We start from the raw sequence: 16,214 nt of genomic DNA on the forward strand, positions 1-16,214 counted from the left end.
CTGGAGGGAGCATACCGAGTGATGGCGCGAGGACCGAGAGCAGGAGAAATTCCCAAAGCCATAGTGGTGAGATTCCTTCGTTTTAAGGATAGAGAAATGGTCCTTAGATGGGCGAAGAAAACTCGGAGCAGTAAATGGGAGAATGCGGTGATCCGCGTTTATCAAGACTGGAGTGCGGAGGTGGCGAGAAGGAGGGCGAGCTTTAATCGGGCCAAGGCGGTGCTTCATAAAAAGAAGATAAAATTTGGAATGCTGCAACCGGAAAGACTGTGGGTCACATATCGAGAGAGGCACCACTACTTTGAGACGGCGGATGAAGCGTGGACTTTTATTGTGGAAGAAAAACTGGAATGAGCGGGTTATTAAAAAGAACGTTCGAACAAAGTGGTGGGGCGAATGTGGGGGGCAAAGAGGGGTTTTATGTACTAATCCTGCGATGTGGTAACTTTTCTCTCTCCCACAGGTGGTGATGGGGGGAGGAGGGGAGGTGGAGGAGATGGGGCGTTGGCCATTGGGGGCGGGGCCAAGGGAGAAGCGCGGGCTTGGTTCCCGCGCTATGATAATCATGGCGGGAATAGAGAAGCAGGAAGGAGGGGGCGTCGCACGGTGCGAGCCGAGGTCACGGGGGGAAGCCGAGGTCAGCCAGAGTTTGCTGACTTCTGGGAGCAACATGGGGGGAGTAATTACGCTAGCGGGGGATCTAGCGGGGGGGGGGGGGGGGTGGGAGGGGGGAATTACTGGGTTGCTGCTGCTGGGGAGAGGGGGGAGCTGGTATGGGAGAGGATGGGCGGGGGGGCACCGCCTGGGGGAGATACAGCTGCGTGGGAACCGGGTGAGGAGCTGGAAAAAGGTGATGGCTAATCGACAAGGGGGGGGGGTAGGAAGCCCCCCAAATCGGCTGATCACGTGGAACGTGAGAGGGCTGAACGGGCCGATAAAGAGGGCACGGGTACTCGCACACCTTAAGAAACTTAAGGCAGATGTGGTTATGTTACAGGAAACGCACCTGAAACTGATAGACCAGGTTAGGCTACGCAAAGGATGGGTGGGGCAGGTGTTCCATTCGGGGCTAGATGCGAAAAACAGGGGGGTGGCTATATTAGTGGGGAAGCGGGTAATGTTCGAGGCAAAGACTATAGTGGCGGATAACGGGGGCAGATACGTGATGGTGAGTGGCAAACTACAGGGGGAGACGGTGGTTTTGGTAAACGTATATGCCCCGAACTGGGATGATGCCAATTTTATGAGGCGGATGCTAGGACGCATTCCGGACCTAGAGATGGGAAAGCTGATAATGGGGGGAGATTTTAATACGGTGTTGGAACCAGGGCTGGATAGGTCGAAGTCCAGGACTGGAAGGAGGCCGGCAGCAGCCAAGGTATTTAAAGATTTTATGGAGCAGATGGGAGGTGTAGACCCGTGGAGATTTAGCAGACCTAGGAGTAAGGAGTTCTCGTTTTTCTCCTATGTCCATAAAGTCTACTCGCGAATAGACTTTTTTGTGCTGGGTAGGGCATTGATCCCGAAGGTGAGGGGAACGGAGTATACGGCTATAGCCATTTTGGATCACGCTCCACACTGGGTGGACTTGGAGATAGGGGAGGAAACAGGAGGGCGCCCACCCTGGAGAATGGACATGGGACTAATGGCAGATGAGGGGGTGTGTCTAAGGGTGAGGGGGTGCATTGAAAAGTACTTGGAACTCAATGATAATGGGGAGGTCCAGGTGGGAGTGGTCTGGGAGGCGTTGAAGGCGGTGGTTAGAGGGGAGCTGATATCAATAAGGGCACATAAAGGGAAGCAGGAGAGTAAGGAACGGGAGCGGTTGCTGCAAGAACTTTTGAGGGTGGACAGACAATATGCGGAAGCACCGGAGGAGGGACTGTACAGGGAAAGGCAAAGGCTACATGTAGAATTTGACTTGCTGACTACAGGCACTGCAGAGGCACAATGGAGGAAGGCACAGGGTGTACAGTACGAATATGGGGAGAAGGCAAGCAGGTTGCTGGCACACCAATTGAGGAAAAGGGGAGCAGCGAGGGAAATAGGGGGAGTGAGGGATGAGGAAGGAGAGATGGAGCGGGGAGCGGAGAGAGTGAATGGAGTGTTCAAGACATTTTATAAAAAATTATATGAAGCTCAACCCCCGGATGGGAGGGAGAGAATGATGGGCTTCTTGGATCGGCTGGAATTTCCCAAGGTGGAAGAGCAGGAACGGGTGGGACTGGGAGCACAGATCGAGGTAGAAGAAGTGGTGAAAGGAATTAGGAGCATGCGGGAAAGGCCCCGGGACCGGATGGATTCCCAGTCGAATTCTATAGAAAATATGTGGACTTGCTCGCCCCGGTACTGACGAGGACCTTTAATGAGGCAAAGGAAAGGGGACAACTGCTCCCGACTATGTCTGAAGCAACGATATCGCTTCTCTTAAAGAAGGAAAAGGACCCGCTACAATGCGGGTCCTATAGACATATTTCCCTCCTAAATGTAGATGCCAAGGTCCTGGCCAAGGTAATGGCAATGAGAATAGAGGAATGTGTCCCGGGGGTGGTCCACGAGGACCAAACTGGGTTTGTGAAGGGGAGACAGCTGAACTCGAATATATGGAGGTTGTTAGGAGTAATGATGATGGCCCCACCAGAGGGAGAAACGGAGATAGTAGTGGCAATGGATGCCGAGAAAGCATTTGATAGAGTGGAGTGGGATTATTTGTGGGAGGTGTTGAGGAGATTTGGTTTTGGAGAGGGGTATGTTAGATGGGTGCAGCTGTTGTATAGGGCCCCAGTGGCGAGCGTGGTCACGAATGGACGGGGATCTGCATATTTTCGGCTCCATAGAGGGACAAGACAGGGATGCCCTCTGTCCCCATTATTGTTTGCACTGGCGATTGAGCCCCTGGCGATAGCGTTGAGGGGTTCCAAGAAGTGGAGGGGAGTACTTAGGGGAGGAGAAGAGCACCGGGTATCTTTGTATGCGGACGATTTGCTACTATACGTGGCGGACCCGGCGGAGGGGATGCCAGAAATAATGCGGATACTTGGGGAGTTTGGGGATTTTTCAGGGTATAAATTGAACATGGGGAAAAGTGAGTTGTTTGTGGTGCATCCAGGGGAGCAGAGTAGAGAAATAGAGGACCTACCGTTGAGGAAGGTAACAAGGGACTTTCGTTACCTGGGGATCCAGATAGCTAAGAATTGGGGCACATTGCAAATGGTTAAATTTAACGCGGCTGGTGGAACAGATGGAGGAGGATTTCAAGAGATGGGATATGGTATCCCTGTCAATGGCAGGGAGGGTGCAGGCGGTTAAGATGGTGGTCCTCCCGAGATTCCTCTTTGTGTTTCAGTGCCTCCCGGTGGTGATTACGAAGGCTTTTTTTAAAAAGGATTGAAAAGAGCATCATGGGTTTTGTGTGGGCCGGGAAGACCCCGAGAGTGAGGAAGGGATTCTTACAGCGTAGCAGGGATAGGGGGGGCTGGCACTACCGAGCCTAAGTGAGTATTATTGGGCCGCTAATATTTCAATGGTGAGTAAGTGGATGGGAGAGGAGGAGGGAGCGGCGTGGAAGAGATTAGAGAGGGCGTCCTGTAGGGGGACTAGCCTACAGGCTATGGTGACAGCCCCATTGCCGTTCTCACCGAGGAACTACACCACAAGCCCGGTGGTGGTGGCTACACTGAAGATTTGGGGACAGTGGAGACGGCATAGGGGAAAGACTGGAGCCTTGGGGGGGTCCCCGATAAGAAACAACCATAGGTTTGCCCCGGGGGGAATGGATGGGGGATATGGAATGTGGCAAAGAGCAGGAATAACGCAACTGAAAGATCTGTTTGTGGATGGGAAGTTCGCGAGTCTGGGAGCGCTGGCCGAGAAATATGGGTTGCCCCAAGGGAATGCATTCAGGTATATGCAACTGAGGGCTTTTGCGAGGCAACAGGTGAGGGAATTCCCGCAGCTCCCGACACAAGAGGTGCAGGACAGAGTGATCTCAAAGACATGGGTGGGGGATGGTAAGGTGTCAGATATATATAGGGAAATGAGGGACGAAGGGGAGACTATGGTAGATGAACTAAAAGGGAAATGGGAAGAAGAGCTGGGGGAGGAGATCGAGGAGGGGCTGTGGGCAGATGCCCTGAGCAGGGTAAACTCGTCGTCCTCGTGTGCCAGGCTAAGCCTGATTCAGTTTAAGGTATTACACAGGGCACATATGACTGGAGCACGGCTCAGTAAATTTTTTGGGGTGGAGGATAGGTGTGCGAGGTGCTCGAGAAGCCCAGCGAATCATACCCATATGTTTTGGTCATGCCCGGCACTACAGGGGTTTTGGATGGGGGTGACAAAGGTGCTTTCAAAAGTAGTAGGAGTCCGGGTCGAACCAAGCTGGGGGTTGGCTATATTTGGGGTTGCACAAGAGCCGGGAGTGCAGGAGGCGAGAGAGGCCGATGTTTTGGCCTTTGCGTCCCTAGTAGCCCGGCGCAGGATATTGCTAATGTGGAAAGAAGCCAAGCCCCCGGGGGTGGAGACCTGGATAAATGACATGGCGGGGTTTATAAAGCTAGAGCGGATTAAGTTCGTCCTAAGGGGGTCGGCTCAAGGGTTCACCAGGCGGTGGCAACCGTTCGTCGAATACCTCGCAGAAAGATAGACGGAATGGGAAAAAGAAGGCAGCAGCAGCAGCCAGAAGGACTCTCAGGGTTGTTAATATATACTGTATAGTATGTATAGGTCGTTGCTACAGATAATTATATATTGGACTGTTAAATTATATTTTTGGAGAGTGTTACTTGTGACAAGGCAGTTGCCAATTAGGGCTAGTTTTCATTTTTGTTATTTATTATTTATTCATTTTTTGTTTATAAAATAGGTCATTGTTATTTGTGTTGTTATAATATTGTGTAAAGGATGCACAATGTACTGTGTTGGTTGACCAAAAATTTTCAATAAAATATTTAATAAAAAAAAAAGAAAGCTTAAATTTCCTGTCCTCTCTTCTAGACTCTCTCCCCTGTTTTTCTTCTGTGCCACTTAGATCATAGAATTTACAGTGCAGAAGGAGGCCATTTGGCCCATCGAGTCTGCACCGGCTCTTGGAAAGAGCACCCTATCCAAGGTCCACACCTCCACCCTATCACCATAACCCAGTAACCCCACCCAACACATAAGGGCAATTTTGGACACTAAGGGCAATTTATCATGGCCAACCCACATAACCTGCACATCTTTGGACTGTGGGAGGAAACCGGAGCACCCGGAGGAAACCCACGCACACACGGGGAGGATGTGCAGACTCCGCACAGACAGTGATACAAGCCGGGAATCGAACCTGGGACCCTGGAGCTGTGAAGCAATTGTGCTATCCACAATGCTACCGTGCTGCCACTTGATAACTATTGTTAGGGAACATTTATCTGAAGAATCACTAAACTTTAATACATTGCTTTACATTCAGGGATTGTAAAACCTTATTAAAATGCTTATGTAAAAACACACCCAAAAGGCCTGGGGCTGGATTCTCCGCTCCCTGACGCCGAAATCGCATTTGGTGACGGGGTGGAGAATCCGTTTGTGCCAAAATCGGGAGCAGCGCCGGTTTTTGAATTCTCCGCCCCCTGAAAAGCGGGGTATTCTGGGAGGATGCCGTGCCGATGATGCACCACCTCAGGCCATTGCCCGAGGCCCGCCCCGCGATGCTCTGTCCCCGACTGGCCGAATTCCCGGTGACGTGGGTTACGTGTACTCACACTGTTCGTGAACTCGGCGTGGCGGCTGCGGAATCAGTCCAGGGCCGCCACAGTCGGGGGAGGGCCGATCACCGGGCAGGAGGCACTGTAGGCGGGCGGTCCAGGCGCGCGAGCAGTGATGGGGGGTGCACTACTTTGGCGGTTCAAGTCCGCGGGCTGAGTCCGCCATGGAGCATGGCGCGGCCGCTGCAGGCTGCCGCCATGCGCATGCGCGGCCTCTGATCCAGAAGTGCTGGAGGCTGTATCTGCAGGTAGAGCTGTGAGCTCTACGCTGCCGCCCTGCTAGCCCCCAGCAAAACGGGGAATTTGTAGCCGTTTTACGCCAGTTTTCCTGTTGTGGGGGTGAAACCCACTCAGACACGGGGAGAATGTGCAAACTCCACACAGACAGTGACCCAGGGCCGAGATTGGAACCCGGGTCCTCAGCACCGTAGGCAGCAGTGCTAACCACTGTGCCACAGAATGTCCAATTCGTGTAAGAAGCACGTCTTTCAGGATTTGTGGGAGGAAACCGGAGCACATGGAGGAAATCCACGCAAATACAGGGAAGGAGGAGATTGCAAGTGGGGGTGCCGCCAAGGGCAATGGTGGTGCCCTTGCTGCACGATTTTAGGACGAGAAGAAAATTCTGAAATGGGCGAGGCATACAAAAAAATGCACCTGGGAAGGGAGTGAGCTGCAGATCTAACAGGACCTGGGTGTGGTGCTGATAAAGCGGTACGCCGGGTTCAACCGGATAAAGGCTGCCCTCATTGAGGTGACGTTTGGGGTTTTGTACCCTGCCCGCTTGTGGCAGACACATCAGAAGAGTTTTATTTTGACTTGCCAGAGGAGGCGATGGAGATTATGAAGGACCATGGACTGGGAGGAGTGTGAGGCCATTGAACTTTGGAGAGGAACTTTGTGTTCATTGTAAAGTGCTTGGGTGGGGTGTGCGATTTGGGGTGGAGTTCGACGGAGCAGCAGCGATGGTGAGTGTGCGTTTTGTTTCTCTTTGTGTGTTGGGGTTGGGAGGATCGGTAGGGGTGAACTGGAGGGGGAGGGGATGTCAGCGGCCTTGGGTGGGGGCCACCATGCTAGTAGCTCGGGGGGGCTAGTTAAGTAGGAGTTTCCAGGACTTCCGGTTGCGGCTATGCCTAGGTAGGTCGCACGTTTGGCAGCTCCCGCCGGGAACGGACTTTTGGACTCTCCAGAGGGGCCCCAACGGAAATTGTTCGATGGCTTCCAGTGTGGGAAGTTCCCCCCGACATTATATGGATTGGACCAGGAGTGGAGCGGTTAAAAAAGTAATCCTCGGGCAGTGAAAGGTGCGAGGGAGGAAAAGCAAGATGGCGGCGGGTGGAGACCAAGCAGCGTGGGCGCAGTGGTCGCAGGAGCAGCAGGAGTTTCTTAAACGCTGCTTTGAGGAGCTGAAGACAGAAATGCTGGCGCCAATGAAGGCAGCGATTGAGAAACTTGTGTAGACCCAGAAGGCCCAAGGGGCGGCGGACGGGAGGTGCGGCAAAAAGCCTCGGAGAACGAGGATGAGATCTTGGGCTTGGCGGTGAAGGTGGAGGCGCACGAGGCGCTGCACAAGAGGTGGGCGGAAAAATTCGAGGACCTGGAGAATAGGTCGAGGAGGAAGAATCTCCAGATTCTGGGTCTCCCTGAAGGAGTGGAGGGGCCCGATGCCGGGGCATATATTAGCACGATGCTCAATTCGCTGATGGGCGCGGGAGCTTTCCCGAGGCCCCTGGAGCTGGATGGGGCTCATCGGGTCCTGGCAAGGAGACCTAAAGCCAACAAGCCGCCAAGGGCTGTAGTGGTGAGGTTCCACCGCTTTATGGACAGAGAATGTGTCCTGAGATGGGCCAAAAAAGAGCGGAGCAGCAGGTGGGAGAACAAGGAGATCCGAATTTACCAGGACTGGAGTGCGGAGGTGGCTCACAAGAGAGCTGGTTTCAATCGGGCTAAGGCGGTGCTCCATCGGAAGGGGGTGAAGTTCGGTATGCTGCAGCCAGCGCGATTGTGGGTCACGTTCCAAGATCGGCACCGCTATTTTGAAACGCCCGATGAGGCATGGAACTTTATACGGACTGAAAAGTTGGACTCAAATTGAGGGTTTGTCGTGGGGGGATGTTTACTGTGTTCACGGTGTTTATTACGTTTGGGGAATATTCTTTTGGTTTGAGTGCTGGGTGGGGATGGGTGAATGGATTTGATGTGGGGGCTGTGGGAGAGTGTGTCGGTGTCGGAGGGGCAGGCCCCCACGGAGGAAGAGGGGGCGTGGAGGCCTGGGGATGGGGAGTTGGGCTAAGGCCGCAAAAAGGAGCTGCGCCAGAGGGGGCGGGGCCAGCTCGGGGGGAGGGCGGTGCTGGAGAGGAGGGCGGTGCTGGAGAGGAGCGCACACTGACTGCCAAGGGGAGGGGGGACTCACACTGGGGGGGGGGGGTCGATGGAATGGCGGGAGCGGCTGGGGTCAGCAGACTTACGGGAGTGTCATGGGGGAAGCAAAATGGCTAGATGTGGATTTAGCGGGGGGGAAGGGGGGTGGGGGAAGAGGGTTGCTGCTGCATTGGCCAAAGGGGAGCTGGAAGTAGGACAGGTAGTCGGGGCGGGGGTGTGCCGCCTGGGGGACTGGAGGGTGCGGGAGGCGCGGGCACGTGGCTGGCCTAGAAAAGGAGATGGCTAGTCGGTGGCGGCAGGGGGGGTGGGGGGGGTGGGGGGGGTGGGGGTGCGCGTAGCCCCCCATCCGGCTGATAACTTGGAATGTCAAGTGCCTGAATGGGCCGGTCAAGAGGGGCCCGGGTGTTCGCGCACTTAAAGGGACTGAAGGCAGACGTGGTTATGCTCTAGGAGACACATCTGAAGGTGGCAGATTAGGTAAGGCTGAGAAAGGGATGGGTAGGGCAGGTCTTTCATTCAGGGCTGGATGCGAAGAACAGAGGAGTTGCAATACTGGTAGGGAAGCGGGTGTTGTTTGAGGCAATGAATATTGTAGTGGATAATGGAGGTCGATATGTGATGGTAAGTGGTAGGTTGCAGGGGGTGCGGGTGGTACTGGTGAACGTATATGCCCCAAATTGGGATGATGCCGGATTTATGAAACGCATGCTGGGTCGGATTCCGGATCTGGAGGTAGGAAGCTTGATAATGGGGGGACGGACGGACTTCAACACGGTGCTGGATCCAGCACTGGACCGTTCTAGGTCCAGGACGGGTAAGAGGCCGTCTGCGGCCAAGGTGCTCAGGGGGTTAATGGACCAGATTTGGGGGGGGGGGGGGGGGTTGGATCCATGGAGGTTTGCCAGGCCGCTGGCCAGGGAATTTTCCTTCTTTTCCCACGTCCATAGAGCCTACTCCCGGATAGATTTTTTCATTTTGAGTAGGGCGCTAATCCCGAAAGTGGAGGGAACGGAATATTCAGCCATAGCCATCTCGGACCACACCCCGCATTGGGTGGAGCTAGAGTTGGGGGAGGAGGGGGACCAGTGCCCGCTGTGGCGCCTTGATGTGGGACTATTGGCGGATGAGGGAGTGTGCGGGCGGGTGCAGGGGTGTATTGAAAGATATTTGGAGGCAATGGGGAAGTGCAGGTGGGGGTAGTCTGGGAGTCGCTGATGGCGGTGGTCAGGGGAGAGCTAATCTCCATTAGGGCCCACAGGGAGAAGAGGGAAGGGAGGGAGAGGGAGAGGTTGGTGGGGGAGATTTTAAGGGTGGACAGGAGGTATACAGAGGCCCCCGAGGAGGGGCTACTCAGGGAGCGACGGAACCTCCAGACGGAGTTGGACCTGTTGACCACGGGGAAAGCAGAGGCAGTGGGGGAAAGCGCAGGGGGCGACGTACGAGAATGGGGAGAAGGCGAGTCGGATGCTGGCACATCAGCTTCGTAAGAGGGAGGCAGCGAGGGAGATTGGTGGAGTTAAGGATAGAGGGGGGAATACGGTGCGGAGTGCGGTGAGAATAAACAAGGTATTTAGGGATTGTTATGGGGATCTGTACAGGTCTGAGCCCCCAGCGGGGGAGGAGGGGATGCGACGATTCCTGGATCAGCTGAGGTTCCCGAGGGTGGAGGAGGAGGAGGTGGCTGGTTTGGGGGTGCTGATTGGGCTGGAGGAGCTGGTTAAAGGATTGGGGAGCATGCAGGCGGGGAAGGCCCCGGGGCCGGATGGGTTCCCAGTTGAATTCTACAGGAAATACGTGGACCTGCTGGGCCCGTTGCTAGTGAGAACTTTCAATAAGGCAAGGGAGGGGGGACCTTGCCCCCGACAATGTCTAGGGGGCTGATTTCTTTGATCCTGAAGCGAGACAAGGATCCACTGCAATGTGGGTCGTATAGACCCATCTCGCTCCTCAACGTGGATGCTAAGTTGCTGGCGAAGGTGCTGGCTACGAGAATTGAGGACTGTGTCCCGGGGGTGATTCATGAGGACCAGACGGGATACGTGAAGGGTAGGCAATTAAATGCACATGTGCAGAGGCTCCTCAATGTGATTGCGATTCCCCCGGTGGAGGGGGAAGCGGAGGTCGTGGCAGCTATGGACGCGGAGACGGCCTTTGACAGGGTGGAATGGGAGTATCTTTGGGAAGTGTTGCGGAGGTTTGGGTTCGGGGAGGGGTTCATCAGTTGGGTCAGGCTGCTATATAGAGCCCCGGTGGCGAGTGTGGCTACGAATCGGCGGAGGTCGGAGTACTTTTGGCTGTACCGGGGGACGAGGCAGGGGTGCCCCCATCCCCCTTGTTGTTTGCACTAGCAATTGAGCCTCTGGCCATGGCACTGAGTGAGTCCAGGAAATGGAGGGGACTGGTCCGGGGGGGCGGGGGGAGGAGGAACACCGTGTGTCGTTGTACGCTGACGACCTGTTGCTGTATGTGGCAGATCCAGTGGAGGGGATGGCGGAGGTCATGCGGATCCTAAGGGAGTTTGGGGACTTTTCGGGGTATAAACTCAACGTAGGGAAGAGTGAGCTCTTTGTGGTGCATTCAGGGGACCAGGGAAGGGGGATAGACGAGCTACCGCTGAAGAGAGAGGAAAGGAGCTTTCGGTATCTAGGGATCCAAGTAGCTAGGAGTTGGGGGGCCCTGCATAGGCTCAATTTGACGTGGCTGGTGGAGCAGATGGAGGAGGATTTTAAAAGATGGGATATGCTGCCACTCTCGCTAGCAGGTAGAGTGCAGTCAGTCAAAATGACGGTCCTCCCGAGGTTTCTCTTTGTGTTCCAGTGCCTTCCCATTATGATCCCCAAGACCTTTTTCAAACGGGTAAGTAGGAGCATCATGGGTTTTGTGTGGGCGAATAAGACCCCGAGGGTGAAGAGGGTGTTTCTGGAGCGTAGCAGGGACAGGGGGGGCTGGCGCTGCCGAATTTGTATGGCTATTATTGGGCAGCCAATGTGGCGATGATCCGTAAGTGGGTAATGGAGGGAGAGGGGGCGGCGTGGAAGAGGTTAGAGATGGCGTCCTGTGTGGGCACGAGCCTGAGGGCGCTGGTGACGGCACCGTTGCCGCTCTCACCGACAAGGTATACCACGAATCCGGTAGTGGCGGCGACGCTGAAAATCTGGGGGCAGTGGAGGCGACACAGGGGAGAGGTGGGAGCCTCGGTTTGGTCCCCGATTTGGGAGAATCATTGGTTCGTCCCGGGTAGGATGGATGGGGGGTTTCGGAGCTGGCATTGGGCAGGGATTAGAAGAATGGGGGACCTGTTCATCGATGGGACGTTTGCGAGCCTAGGGGCGCTGGAGGAGAAGTTTGGGCTACCCCCGGGAAACGCTTTCTGGTACATGCAAGTGAGGGCGTTTGTGAGGCGGCAGGTGAGGGAATTTCCGCTACTTCCGGCACGTGGGATTCAGGACAGGGTGATTTCGGGTGTATGGGTTGGAGAAGGCAAGGTTTTGGCGATTTACCAGGAGCTGCAGGAAGAGGAGGAGGCCTCGGTGGAGGAGTTAAAGGGGAAGTGAGAGGAGGAGCTTGGGGAGGAGATAGATGAGGGTCTGTGGGCTGATGCCCGGAGTAGGGTTAATTCTTCCTCCTTTTGCGCCAGGCTCAGACTAATACAGTTCAAAGTTACTCACAGAGCGCATATGACAGGGGCGAGGTTGTGTAGGTTCTTTGGGGTGGAGGACAGATGTGGGAGGTGCTCGGGAAGCCCGGCAAATCATGTCCATATGTTCTGGTCGGGGCGTGGCGGGGGGGAATGCAGCGAGGCCCCCGACCAAGCTGCTCATCACGTGGTACATGCGAGGATTGAATGTTGATGCTAAGATGTTGCAGAGTGTGCTTGCATCGCAAATTGAGGACTGTGTGCCGGGGGTGAAAGGGGAGGACCAGATGGGATTATGAAGGCAAGGCAGAGGTTACTTAATGTGATTATGATCCCCTCAGTGGCAATGGACGCGGAGAAGGCTTTAGATCGGGTGGAGTGGGAGTATTTGCTGGGACGGATCTGGTTGTTGTACACGGCACCTGTGGCGAGAGTTCAGACAAGCCAAGTGAATTCAGGGTAATTTGGGTTACGTTGTGGGATGAGACAGGGGTGCCCACTCTCCCCGTTGCTTTTTGTCTTGGTGATAGAGCCATTGGCAATGGCGCTTAGGGCATCAAGGTATTGAAGGGGGATTGAGTGGAGGGGTTGCCGGGCATGTTGTACGTGGATGATTTATCATATATCTCGGACCGGATAGGCAGCATTGGAGGGATTATGGAGATTTGGGGGAAATTTGTCCGGTTTTGGGGATATAAATTGAACATGGGAAACAGTGAGGTGTTCCCGATCCATGCCAGTGGGCAAGAATGGAGATTAGGGGAGTTTTTGTTTAGGGTGGTGAGGACGAGCTGCAGGTACTTAGGTATCCAGATGGCGTGGAGCTGGGCCCAGCTACGTAGATTGAATTTGGCTTGATTTGCGGAGGGAATGAAGGCCGATTTTAAGCGGTGGGATTTGTTGCCGATATCGTTGGCTGGGTGTGTGCAGGCAATGAAAACGATGGTGCTGCCTAGGTTTCTGTTCATGTTCCAAAACCTCCCTATCTTTGTCCCCAAGTCTTTTTTCAGGAAGGTCAATGGAATAATTTCAGGATTTGCGTGGGCGGGGAAGGCCCCGTGGGTGAGGCTGGTATTTTTGGAAGGGGTGGGGGGGGTGTTGTTAAATTTAATACATTATTATTGAGGGCAAATATTGTGATGGTGAGCAAATGGGCTGTGGCGGAGAGGTCGGTCTGGGGGCAGGTGGAGGCGGAGTGGTCATGTTGGGGAACGAGTTTGGGGGCTCTGTTGTTGGCACCTGTGCCATTCCTGCCGGCCAAGTACTCAGTGAGCCCAGTGGTGGTGTCGGCATTAAAGGTGTGGGGGCAGTGCAGGCAACATTTTGGGCTGGACGGCATGTCACTGTGGGCAACAACCATACGTTTGTGCTGGCTTGTTATGAAACTTGTGGTTTCGGGGGTGGTGGCAGATGAGGATTGAGTGTTTCAGGGACTTGTTTATAGGGACAAATTTGCAGGCTGGAGGAGTTGGAGGAATTGTATGAGTTGCCCAAGGGGAATGATTTTAGGTACCTGCAGGTACAGGATTTTGTGAGGAGAGAGGTGCCGTCTTTCCCGGAGCTGCCGCCCCAGGTGTCGCAAGATGAGCTGTTATCGGAGGACAAAATAAGGAACTGATGGAGACGGCGGGTGCCCCTGTGGAGGATATTAAGTGCATGTGGGAAGAGGAGCTGGATGGGCAGGTGCAGGCCGGGACATGGGCAGAGGCCTTGCGAAGGGTGAACGCAACCTCATCGTGTTTGAGTTAAGCCTCATCCAGGGGGTGGAGGATAGGTGTGGGCGGTGTGCACATATTCTGGGCGTTTCCAAGACAGAGGGGGTTCTGGCACGTGATGTCCTAGGCGTGGGGGTGGTTCCAAGTCCGGAGGTGACACTATTTGGTGTATTGGAAGTCCCGGGAGTGGGTGAGAGGCCGTTGTATTGGCCTTTGCCTCGTTGATAGCATGGTGACTGATTTTGTTGGGTTGGCAGGATTTGGAGCTGCCAAAGGCAGGGGTATGGGTGAGCGACCTGGCAGAACTCCTGAGGTTGGAGAAGGTCAAGTTCACTCTGTGGGGCGGGAAGTGTTGGTAGAGGGGTTCATTCGGAAGTGGAAACTGTTCACTGATTTCTTCAAGGAGGATTGAGGAGTCAGCAAGAGGTTGGGGGTGGGGGGGGGGGGGGGGGGGGGTTATAATGGAGAAGGCGGGATGTGGTGGGGTGTTGGAAACAGGTGGATTTGGACATCTATGGTTGTTTGTTCCGTTGATGTGTTGTTCTTCTGATATTCTGTGTATATATGTAAAAAGCTCTGAATAAAAATATTTTCAAAAAAAAATTCTATGTGCACACAATTCTTCTCTCATACATTGTGCAGCATTATTGCTTAGTCATGATATTTTGCAACTGTCTCATAATCCCAAGTTGCAGAGGCAAACTTTTTAAAATACCAGAAATTCCACTGCTGAGCACTTTACAATTATGGCAGGTGGAAAGTGTGTTACGTGAGGTTTCTGGGAAATGACAAAAATGACCTGAGTTCTCAATCAAAGAATCTAAACTCACCATTTAGTTTCATATTAAAAATGAATTGTAAATTACCATAACAGGATAGTACAGGTTACAGTGGAATTTTCAAAATATCTGTCATTGCCTTCAGATGAAAAGTGCAGTTTTTCTTTTAAAACACTGAAGGGTGGAAAGCTTGATTGTTTGGATAGAATCACAGCATTTACAGTGCAGAAGGAGGCCATTTGTCCAGAGTCTGCACCGGCTCTTTGTGAGAGCACCTACTTAATCCCACACCTCCATGCTATTCCTGTAACCCAACCTAACCATTTGGACACTAAGGGACAATTTAAAATGACCAATCCACCTAACCTACACATCTTTAGACTGTGGGAGGACACCAGAGCACCCGGAGGAAACACACGCAGGCACGGGGAGACAGTCACCCGAGGCTGGAATTGAACATGGGACCCTGGAGCTGTGAGGCAGCAGTGCTAACCACCGTGCCGCCCCTTACTGAAACTAATTTAGATACTTGTTCATGCATTAATTTGTTCATAAAACAACTCTCTAGTGTGTGGCACATAACTTACCCACAGTCCGTGATTTAGTCAGCAGGTGAGCTATGTCCCTGTAAATCTTATGAAGATATTCTTGACATTTATCCCACATTCCTTTTCTCATACTTGTGAGTCGACACATAAAGAGAAAGGCCATCAGAGGATTATACAGAAAGAGGGTGAAAAGGCTGCCACGTTGAGTCTGATCTGCAAAGAGAGCCACATAATTTAACAAGGTTTTGAGAAGGGTAATCCTTCCACCAATAGTTATCATGAACTCTTAACACAATGGTAGCAGTGCAAAATGACTTTAAATGCTTGCAAGAAGCTTTGATTAAGGTACCATAATTCTGCGTTGGCTTTATTATGATTATTGGCTGTTCACCAAAATAGTACTACAAACATTTGAATTCAACTGTGAATTACATCGCAACAAATGTTAGGCAGAAGACATCCAAAGCAATCTCCACAGTATTCCAGAAGTGCATTTCTAACATCTCGAATCCCAGTGTTAATAAGAACCTTTCAAACTCACTGCTTTCTTGTTCCACCATGCATGGCAATCTGCTCCACATATTTACCATCCTACATATAGAACAAAATCATGGGCTGGATTCTCCATTTTTGGAACAAAGTCCCCATGCTGTCTTCAAAACTGTGTTTTTTTACACCAGGAGAACTGGCTTCAATAAGCCACAGATTCACAGTCTTGCTGGGGGATAGAAGGCAACAGTCATAGGGCTCACAGCTCTAGCTGCCGATACAGCCCCCAGCACTTCCAGGTCAGAGGTCACGCATGCGCACGGCGGTGGCCTCCAGTGGCCGTGCCGTGCTCCATTGTGGACTCAGCCCGCGGACCTGGACCGGCAAAATAGTGCCCCACATCGGCCACTCGTGCACCCCGGACAGCCTGCACACATTGCCCCCCTGCCCGCCGATCGGCCCTCCCCCGACTGTGGCGGCCACGGACTGAGTCTGCAGCCACCACGCAAGGCTCCCGGATGGTGGGACCATCAGAGGTCCATGCAGTTGGGAATTCGGCCTGTCGGAGACGGAGCATCGCAGGGCAGGCCTTAGGCAATAGCCTGAGGTGGTGGATACTTGATGCAGCGTACTCTATGTGTACATGATTTTCAGGGGCGGCGGAGAATTGAAGAATTTCGTGCGCCAAAACGGATTCTCCGTCCCGTCAGCTAACGCGATTTCGGCGTCGGGGAGCGGAGAATCCAGCTCCATATTTCTCCAATTTTTCTAAAGTCATTGAATTGCATCAAAATTCTGTTCACAATATTGATATACTCACACTGCATTCTAGGATAATTTAGAAAGTAATGGTAAGATTGTGTTGCGCAATCACCTCTAACTAACGGTGGAATAGTGAATGGCATAATACTTAAGTAATT

General features: G+C 53.2%; 1 protein-coding gene across 5 annotated transcripts in view; it reads right to left on the reverse strand.

Moving 5' to 3' along the window:
• The window catches only part of scai (suppressor of cancer cell invasion), a 246,501-nt gene that overhangs the window by 25,432 nt on the left and 204,855 nt on the right, over nucleotides 1-16,214 (reverse strand). For all 5 annotated transcript variants that reach the window (XM_072488455.1, XM_072488456.1, XM_072488458.1 and 2 more), the window contains one exon: nucleotides 14,845-15,018. In XM_072488455.1, coding sequence (XP_072344556.1) covers nucleotides 14,845-15,018 — 174 coding nt within the window. The remainder of the gene's footprint in view (nucleotides 1-14,844; nucleotides 15,019-16,214) is intronic.

The sequence above is a fragment of the Scyliorhinus torazame genome, chromosome 22 (genome assembly GCF_047496885.1).
Source record: "Scyliorhinus torazame isolate Kashiwa2021f chromosome 22, sScyTor2.1, whole genome shotgun sequence".
Lineage (NCBI taxonomy): Eukaryota > Metazoa > Chordata > Chondrichthyes > Carcharhiniformes > Scyliorhinidae > Scyliorhinus > Scyliorhinus torazame.